The sequence below is a fragment of the Etheostoma cragini genome, chromosome 6 (assembly GCF_013103735.1).
Source record: "Etheostoma cragini isolate CJK2018 chromosome 6, CSU_Ecrag_1.0, whole genome shotgun sequence".
Taxonomy (NCBI): Eukaryota; Metazoa; Chordata; class Actinopteri; order Perciformes; family Percidae; genus Etheostoma; species Etheostoma cragini.
Window position 1 is genome coordinate 11803465 of NC_048412.1, and position 10551 is coordinate 11814015.

The 10551-nt window shown below is 38.7% G+C and overlaps 1 protein-coding gene across 1 annotated transcript in view; it reads left to right on the forward strand.

Annotated features, from left to right (window-relative positions):
• LOC117946101 (lysophosphatidylcholine acyltransferase 1) overlaps nt 1-7871 on the forward strand; it is a 34517-nt gene extending 26646 nt beyond the window's left edge. Inside the window, exons 11-14 of the mRNA XM_034873953.1 lie at nt 396-549; nt 1059-1157; nt 2667-2808; nt 3708-7871. Of these exons, the coding sequence (XP_034729844.1) occupies nt 396-549; nt 1059-1157; nt 2667-2808; nt 3708-3940 (628 nt within the window). The 3' untranslated portion in view covers nt 3941-7871. The remainder of the gene's footprint in view (nt 1-395; nt 550-1058; nt 1158-2666; nt 2809-3707) is intronic.
• The last annotated feature ends 2680 nt before the right edge of the window (nt 7872-10551 follow it).

Consider the following 10551-nt stretch of genomic DNA (forward strand, 5'->3'; position numbering starts at 1 on the left):
AGAAGCAACTTGCACCACCATGTGTATGAGGGAGGAGCTTCTTTGTCGACTCCCTCCCCAGTCCCCCAGTCGGCAGTGCCAAGGAACACTGACCGTGCAGGAAAGAGAAAAGGAGGAGAGGGATAGATAAAATGGAAATAGTTTGGACAAAATACAGCAAACAATCACAAGAATGCAGCAAAAGAAACCACAGTTAAAAAGGAGGACTTGATACAACTCCATGGCACCATCTCTGGCACCAAAAATAAATCTGCTTTGTATCTGCTTTACTATGCTGTGCTGACTGTATTGTTTTGATTCTAGTTTTGTTTTTGTTTGTGGCTTATTTAATTTCCTTATTCACACTATGATTACGTTATTAATAAACATAAAGTTTATTCCCCTCACTTTCCTAGGCTGAAACCCCAGAACACTGAGAAGGTTCTCCAGGATTACGGGAACAGAGCCAGGAAGCTGGAAGGTCAAAAGCTGGACTTGGACGGCTTTGCTCAGTGCCTCGATGTGCCAGTTTCAGAGATGCTGCGAGACATGTTCGCTCTTTTTGATGAGGTAAATACTGTGGAGCTTTTTCCCTCAACCAAGATAGCTCCAAAGTCTTCTTTAGTGGCCACTTGCTAAATAGCTTTCATTGTCTCTTCATTATGACACACATTATGTCATATTTGCATTCACTGCAAATATAGAACTGAAATACATTAATATAGTTGCATTATAGAACTATGGATGTGACATATTGTACTGTATATAGTAAGCTGTGTGCTTCAGTTTAGGGCAAACTTGAGCTCCAAGCATTCAGTTGACAAAATACTTCTATAAAAAAACTATTAAGACTGGAGGCTGGGTTAAATAGCAGATGCATTTTTGAAACTAACCACAGCACCTTGCTTTCCATTTGCAGTATACTACCCAAACAAACAATAAAGGTTTTATTTCAGCAATGTGTTTATGACCTTAACAACAATCACCTACAGCTATTTTAGTGAAATAAATAAATAAGTAGCCTTGCTCATATACTCTCTTATCTTTCGTAACGCCTGGTTTTCTCTTGTTTTTCCCAGCATGAAGATAACTGCATGGATATCAGAGAATATGTGATAGCCTTATCTGTCGTATGCAGACCTGCCAAAACTCTGGAAACGATGAAATTGGCCTTCAAGGTAAGTTGTACGCTGAATACTTCTCTGTACTTGCTTAGGATCAGTGTGACATTTGCTACATTGAAAGGCCACTTACTAGAGGTTGTTTAGTCTTATGTGTAAGAGTAATGAAATAGTTATCACTTACTTCTACTCATCATAATAATAATAATAATAATGTTTATTTAATAATGTTTATTTAATACAGCAACGTTTATAGAACAACAACACAAAGTGCTTCTCAAGAGTACAATTGTTAAGAATAAGTAAAAAAACAGTAAAAGGACAAGCAATATAAAAAGTATCAAATTACAAATTAAAACTATAACTACCATATACAAATATGAGACAAAGGCCAGTTTAAATATAGGACTATTCAGCTGCTTTTTAAAATCATCAACAGAGATCTAGAAACATATGATACTCACAACTCTTAAGTTATGTGACCTCAAGGCTCATGATAAAGGGAACCCACATGAAGAACATTTTCATTGGCTCCCAATCTGCATGACTCAACCGCGTGTTTCCCGTCTTCTTCAAAACATCATGATGTTCATTTAGTAAATTATGGTTCCATTTAGAGTAGAATAGACAAGAAAGCGGGGTATGCTTTAGGGCATGGCTACTAGTCCATCAGGCTAGAGGCTTAGCAATACATATCCACGGCACTGTATACATTTAAATATCCTTGGTGCGGGTTTTCGTCTTAGAACCGTTTCACAGAGGGTTTTCAGTATGCTATAGTTAATTGTAACATTTTGGTCACCTAAAAATGTCTTGTTCAGTGATCTATTGTACTAAAAGATACGTTCTTTAAAAGAAGCGTACCAATTGGTATTTTAATGTGAATTACAGATGCACCTTGCTAACCAAGCAGTCTAGCGAGCAAAACCATTAGCTGGCAATTAAACCGCGTTTACATTAAACACTTTCAGTATAGTACCTTTTTAGAACTGTACGTAACCAGCACTGATATGTACCAAACACCAGATCTGTTCTGCGTTTCCACCGCAGACCGTACTTTTAAATGTAGACTGGGATCATTACTGGATGATAATAGTCGTGGACAGCTACGCCCTGAGCAACAAGCTGAAAACCTTTTTATTCCTCATTGCTCAATCCATCTCTCCTTGTATTTCCTCATCACCAATGAAGCAGAGGAATGTCTGCACCATTTCCAGACTTCAGTTTTTTTAGAACCTTTTTTCCACCAAGGAGTAAGGTTCACTTCATTACACATTTAAATGGTTAGTTTTGCATTTCCATTTCCAAAGGTTGTGGATGGTACCAGCATAGAAGCGCTTCATTTTTTCTGTTTTGTCGTTACCTCTCTGTTAAGGTACCTAGCAATCTTCTAATGTGCATGTACTGTATGTGTAATAAACTGAACCAAACCGTACTGCTTGGTGAAAACAAGGCTTTAACGCTTAGCTTAGCCCTCTCCCCATGGTGGTACACACCATCAACCAATGGGTGACGGCCCCTTACTTTGATACAGTCTGTAATATCTCCACATTGTGTCTTCTCTAGATGTTTGAGGCAGAGGAGGACGGTGCCATCACAGAGATGGAGTTGGCAGTTATCCTGAAGACGGCTTTGGGAGTGACTCACCTCAGCGTGTCACGTCTGTTTACCGCCATCGATCCTGAAAACACAGGAAAGATCACATTTGGTAAGAGACTGAATAAATTAGTGATTGACCGAAATATATATACATATATATTTCCCTATTTGCACAGGGGTATTATGCAATTTAGCAATTACCACCCCACATGTGTGTTTTGTGAGGCACATTTGCACAGGAGGAACAAAGTCTGTATTTACTCATATTTACTGATCTTTCCCCCCCCACATATGATGTCAAGGATCTAACAAGACTTTCATTCATAATTTCAAATGCAGAAAATACAACCCTCAATCACAGAGGCCGGTGTACAAGGGACTAATATTATCACACTTCCTCTGTGTTTGGCGATTTTGAAATTTGGTTGTTATTGTTGTAATTTTTACTTGACAACTAGAGACATGGCAGATTTGCACTGGTTTAAGATCACAGACAACCTCTGCAATTATTACAGATAACTGGAGGTCCCCAGCTAATACTAGTCCCATGCTAATAGGACTATTTATTTATTTATTTATGTATTTTCACGATAAAAGTAACACCCTCGGCTACAATAACGTACGGTACAGACTAGGATACAAATGTAAATGACCTGGAAATGCTGACCAATCAGTTCAGATCGGGCTTTTTTGGGAGGGGGGCTTAAAGAGACGTGTGCAGAGCATTTCAGAAAGGGGGGATATAGGTGCATCAGCCCTGGGCAATAGGAGAAAAATATGTCTATATTTGTTAGTAGAAACTCAAAATGCATGTATCAACCTGAAAATAAGCATCATAGCATCGTTTGTTTTGAACTGTGCTTGTTCCTGGCTTATTAACCCTCATGAGGAGCAGTATTTTTTACCGCCAGGCCACCAGTTTTAGGTGCAGTGTGTGTCTGCCCATTTTTTTGTACATTTGTCTCATGTTATCTTTGTCTCTGGCGCCCTCCTGTGGTCTTTCCACAGATAAGTTCAGATGCTTTGTGGAGCAGCACCCAGACTTTGCTGAGGAGTACCTGTACAGAGAAAATGCAGGCCTCCACAGCAGCCCCTGCCACAGTCACCAAACAAAGCCCAGCCTGTCTGCCCGGAACCTGCAAGGCACTGCCACCCCCAAAACAGCTAACGGTATTTGTCCTGACTTCAGCCCCAAAGAACATGGCAGCACAATTGGTGGACTTTTCAAGAAACACAACTAAAAGGGTTCGAAAAATGTAGTGGGAGAAAACTATCACCTCTCCTGGTGAGAGGGTGTTGCGTAGGGGGCAGAGGGTAGTTAATTACTTTTACATTAGGAACTTGTTTGAACAGTAAGGGACTACATTTCAGTAACCACAACTACAAAAATGAAGTACCTTATCATTTTTTTATTAGTATTGCCATGACATTAATGAGGTTACTTTCAGCGCGGTAACAGTTCGTTGTTATGTGTCCATTTCCTTTTTTTTTCTCCTCATAGCAAGGGTCGTCAAAATGTCAGAACAATGGCTGTTTCAGACACACTGCTTAAAGACTTGAAGGGCAAGCACTTATAATGAAAAAAAAAAAAAAAAACATGAGTCAATTCTTTTTTTTTTTCTTAGTGCTAACTGCATGTTTTTAACATGAGGAAAGCAAGAGAAACACAAGCCCTGGACCGCAGACTGAAACCATTTTTAGTAAAACCAGTGTTGGGTTCTCTTTCATTTGTAACTTTTATCTGTTTCCTCTCTTTAAAGGTAGCTGCCTTTTTTAACTGAAAGTGCAGAAAGCATGGGCTCATGTTATTTTGAGCAGTATTGGATTATTTATCTAACAAAGGGAGGCCCGAGGGTACCAGTGACGATTGTGGGACTACCTAAAGTGTTTAACTACAGTAGCCACATTTGAGGTGAACTCGGGTCTCTGAGTTGACGATCATAATTGCTATGAGCCTCTTACATATACAGTGATATATATATATATATATATATTTGATTTAGCTCAGGGTTCAGTGACAAAAATGAAAAATGTAACTTGTATGATGTCATCGTTTTTGACACTCACTGGGTTATGTGCATGTGTTCTCTTTCTTACGACATCAGGACTCTTCTGACCAGTCATTCCTCATTCACATGGACTTCACACATTTATTTCAGGTTGACACATTCAAGTGTCTCTTATTTATTGTTGAAATTTCACAACGTGGACCAAAAACGCATTGAGTGATTTAATGTCACCTGTCATGATTGAACTGTCCTTTTCAGTCAGTGGCGGCTTAGGTGCCTTTGTTGGGTAATCTAAAGGCACGGTCATCCTACTTCCATATCTGTCTTACACTGCTTCATTTATTTAAATTCCTATCATTTTCACAGCATATCATCAGTCCGTCTGAAACTCCCAACTGTTCAGGTGTTTATTTATGTCATATTTAAATATTGGACCCTTTGTCACATCATGTTTTAGAATAGATCCGAGCTCCTTTGCATTCAGTCACATTCAAGGGACCCTTGGAATTGGAAAATATCCACCTGTGAGAATATTTATGCCTTGTTTGTTTTTATAATGGTGGTCCAATTGGCGCAGACACAATTGTTGGTGAATGTGGTTTGATTGCTTCTTAGGGCACTGACATGCAGCCTGTGGGCATGCAGTGCGTTTATAATCACAGGCCAGTGGGCTTATGCTTTATTATTACTACTTAAGATAAAAACAACATTTTGTGTCAAATCAGGCAAATAGTATTTAGCGGTCTTTAAGTTATTAATATTTTAGGACACGATTAACTTGATTGCTACTGGAAACAAGGTTGTATTGCATATCTCCCCTGACATTTTGTAATGGGTCCATTATTCTGTATCTAACACACTTTGAAATTACTTAGGCTTTTCGTTGGATTGGCAAAGACTTTCACACGGAATGATGCTCATTTAAATCATTTTCCCACAATTAGTTGTGTTTCATCTATTGTCTATTGAAACACACAAAATACCCTTGTACTTACAAAGAAAACCTAAAATGAAAATTAGATTATGCGACACCTTCTCTCAAAATATAGAGTGCTTTACATGTCATGAGATAGCACAATTAAATAAAGGGAAAACCTCTCCTGAGCAAGTGAAATGAAACGCATTAGAAGCCAGTTATACTTGGGATCTGTGCATTCGTGGTTGAATTGTGTCGACTTTTTGTTTAGCACATTTACAACTTAAGTGTTTTTTCTATTCTATAAGTTCATGATGTCAGTGAGCCTCACATTCATGACCATGCATACTGTACTTGTATTCCATTATGGTTTTAGGTGAAGCAATATTTCACATCTCTTAAGCCTTCTCAAGATGTATGCTTTTGAAGAGTTCTGATATGTATTTTGAATATTCCAAATGCAGGACATTTAGTGAATTTTTGATATACGTATATGAATGATTTTTATTTTCACTGCCATGACAAAGATCTGTGATCTTCTTCTCCTCTGCAGATTGTATTGATGGTGAAAAATGAGCCGTAGTTTTGTTTTCCATTGTATAATACTGCAGTTGTTTTGTGCTGTATTCCTCCTACACAGTGTACAGTTTTATTGTTATATTATTACTATTATCGCGGAGTTGACTGCTGAGAAACAAAAATGCAGATTTCTTATGGAAGCCGATAGCCTTGAATCTATAGAATTTTTATGCTAAAAAAAGAGAATGTTTAGACAATCTTGTCACGATCAGAAGCCGCTCAAAGCACTGATCTCCAGTGGACATTTTCCCGAAGAAATCATGGTTTTCAAATGTACTCTTTTTATCCTTTTTTGAACCCTCTCTCCATTTACTTATGTTTATTATTTAAGGCATGCAGGTTGAAATAAGCAAAGCGTGAGTGTGCCAGTGTGTCAGGCTCTGAGGTAATGTCTGCCACCACATGACGGGCCGCATCGCACAAACTCTCCGGACTGTATACGCACATACAGTAATACCTAAATTAACTGTTAAATCACAATCTTTTAGGATTTCTCCCTTACTACTTTTTCCTTTTTTTTTTTAAATTAAACGTGTGTGCTTGCACTTTAGATTATTATCTTTAAAGAAATGTCACATTGCTGTAAAGCATGTTAAGTTTGTAGGTATCATAGCTCAATCTTGATAATATGAAGAGTTTTTGCATTCGTATATTTGCTGCAATAGTCTGAGCACAGAGGAAATTAGGGATCACACATTAAAGGAAGCTGTCCCTCGTTCCACATTTGTTTTTGTACTGTAAGAAAGAGTTTGGTTAGTTTTAACATCTTAAAAGACTTTTTAGATCTACTTTTCTGGCTTGTCTCAGGATGGTGGACGTTTTGTAGCTTGAAACAACTTAGTAAACATGTAGGACTTGCCAACAACTAATTTGAATGATTTCAACTGCACCGTGGAATGGATAAGTATTAAATGTACTCCCATGTGATGTGATTTTACAGCAGGTTGTTAATTATACAATTCATCCTGTATGTTTGTATGTATGTATGAGGGGAAGCTATACTGTTTTGTACATAGGTAGGTAATCTGATTGTGAATCTCAACTGAAACAAAGCATTGATATTCCACACCTGTCCCATATTGATATGTATTGAGCCACAGTAACCCCTCATGCAGTTTTTTTGTTTGTTTTTAAACAGAAATTTCCATGTGAAGGTCCAAAGGATACTATATTTTGTCAGCAACATATATATTCAGAACAATTTGGCATTGGGGCTGTATGAAAATACTTGGTCCCTTTTTTTCACACTTGTTTCAATGTCCTTTTATTCCAAAAACCTCCGTGGAGGTGAATCTCATTTATTTTGTACTTGTTATCTATCTGATAAAATGTAAACCTGCAAGAGGTGAACTTGTATCTATGCTACTGCTGCCTGCTTACCACAGTTTGTCCAGCAGCGAGCCTAAGACGAAAGACTTATGTACTCTGACAGAGCGATGATGTCTTTCTGATGGCTTATTGTCTGTGGACCAAGAAACTGAAATCTCTGTTTTCTCTGTAGCTTTACTTCCTGTCTCTTTTCTATACTCAACAGGTTTTATTTTATTAATGCATTTTGATGATGGAAGAGTCAATACTGCAAGCCACTTTGAATGTGTCTGTTCAGGACTGCTATGATATAACTTGTTAATGTGACTCTTGGATTGAATAAAAAATTGAAATGTTAACGCTGTTGTTTTACTGTCGCAGTGCTAATTGATGAGCTGTGTGTTTGGTAGCATGATTTAGAGCTGGAAGATGTTAACGTGAGTGTGTTGTATGAGGTGGTTGAGCGCAACGCTGCGAGAAAATGATTATGTTCTGCTCAGATTGATATTGATATTGTTACAGCATGGTTGAAGTGTAATAATGAAAGTGCAACCATGAGCTTGCAGTTTAAAGTCAATTTTACTGTACATCCTCACTTTTTTCAGTCCCAATCCTCACCTGCTGGCTTGTTGCATAAATGTCTCCCTCTTGAGGTAACTTGGTGGCAGTGCAGTCATGAGTGTTGAGTTAATCTTACATATTCAGATCTGTTTAAGTTTGAAAGGTTATGCATTCTTCAAATAGCTGTGTTCCCCTGCCAATATTTAAATGAATTGTCTAGAACATGACGTGGATCTTCATAGCTAAGTTAAGTTCACCAGCATCAAAGCCCTCCTTTCCTAGACCGGTGTTTGCTGTCAGTGATTACATGTTGATGTCTTTAGACTGCTATAGAATATGTCTCACTGGCGTGCAGAAGGCTATTGTGTGGTTGTTTTATAACAGTGATTGAAAAATGTCCACTAGCAATGCAGTATACAGTATGTATAGTATATGTGTTGATCTATTTTTTCATTACTTTTTTTTTTTTTGCTTCTCTTTAATTTGTGTCACTGTTGTTTCTGTCCCTGCAGGTTTGACTGGTTGGCAGACTTTGAAGCACAATATCCACAATATATCCTTTTTTTTATTTTACTCCAGCAATAATTTGAATGCTTAAAAGCTAAACTAAGATGGTGAACATGGTAAACGTCATGCCTGCTAAACATCAGCATGTTAGCAATGTTTTCGCATTAACTCCACAGGCATTGAAGTAATTACTTATGACATTTATTCTTTTAATCAACAACTTCTCTCTTGCAGATCTTCATTTATGATTGAATGCGACTTTACCAGGAGTCTCAACTGCGCTGCTGTTAGAGAGCCTGTTATGGTTAAAATACTAGATGTGTTATGTGAACTCATATATGGTTTGAATATTTTTTCATTTGATTAATGACTGTCTGACACAATATCTTAACCGTTTCTCTACTATATATGGTTGTAAACATTGTACCTAGAACAGGAAACTCAGGCCTGGGTTTCTGTGTGTAAGTTTTTTGTGTACTTTTAGTTTCTGTGTTTATACATGTATATGTGTCTTCCACATGAGCAGAAGCAGACAAGTGACCTTCGGTGCATTGCACTGCTTCTTGCTAAGCACAAATACCCAATCAGCAACCACTCCCATCAGACACTGTAACCTTCTTTACTTATGCAATAAAGAGACTAGTTTCAGGGGAGGAAATTCGAAGTTGCTCAGAGGTGACACAGAGACTTCCCTTGTAGCAAGAACACTTGTAATTTGTCTCCTGTCTCCTGTCTAGTACTGGAAAGAAAGATTTGGTTAACGAACTGTGGGTAATTATCAGAAATACCCAACAGTTGCTCAGTAGGTAGGCTGGTAGTCTGCGTATTTGGGGATGTTCTAATTGTGTGGAATCAGTGGGTATGGTCATATCTCAATAGACAAAGAATGTGCCCTCATTCTTCTTTTGTGTCTTTTTTTCCCAGAGTGCTCAGATGAAGTAAGATGGGGGGGAAGGACATTGTGTGGTTCTGCACTGTTTCTTAACATCTAAATCTAACATCTGGAACAGAGCAGAGCATAGTTGTTGTGTGTGCTTTTCACTTCTTTTCCAGGACAGCAGGTGACAGTATGAGTAAGACAGGGAAGGCTTTAGCTGTTCCGTTACAGGTGAATCTTAAAGGTCCAGGTTTACATCATTTTCACAATATAAAATGCACTCTCATTTGTGCCACCACTTTTTTGCCTTCCCCTTCATGTCCCCTTTTACCATTCCTCCGCCCTTTCCTAGCCCTCTCCCTCCCCTGCCTCACCCAAGTCATCCTCCCCCCCCCCCCCTCCTCCTCTTCACCCTCTCTTTGGGTCTCAGCTGTTGCATTTATGAAAACAAGACACTCTATTATGTTCACCTCCTTGTTGTCCAAGCTCAATCGGAAACCTCATACATCCAGCACGGCCTACATCGACCCAAAAATCTCAGATATGAGGCCCTAGGCATGATAGATGATTGCACTTTGGAGGTGTGTGCGTTCTGGTGGGGGTGTTTGGGTTAGTGGCCGATTGATCACTGCGATTGGCTTGCAAACAACAGGCTGTCATTCTGGACGTGAGCATCATAAATCTGTCCGTGGGGAGTGGGCTGATTGGGTTATTTAAAGCCTCGGCCCCGTTTTGGTTGAGTTTGACATTGGAGAGGTCTGAGAGTCGGGGCTGATTGTGTTTAGGCCTGTCAGACATTACAGGTAATGAGATTTCTCCATATTAACATGGTGAGTGGGTGGGACAATGGTGTCTTTTGAGGGCTGGAGCAAGAACAGGAAAAGAAAAAGGGCAACTGGTTTCATGTGGAGTGGTATGGAGTTCAGTGTTTCAGGAATGAAAGGCCCTGGAAACATGTTTTCTCAATCAGCGTTGAGTGATGGCGTCCTACTGAACTGGCAAAGTTTATTTTTTATTTTATTTTTTTATTATGAGATTTCTGTTTATATGTTTTTTTCTCGGCTTTTTTACAATTTAGCCATATTTGAATCAGAA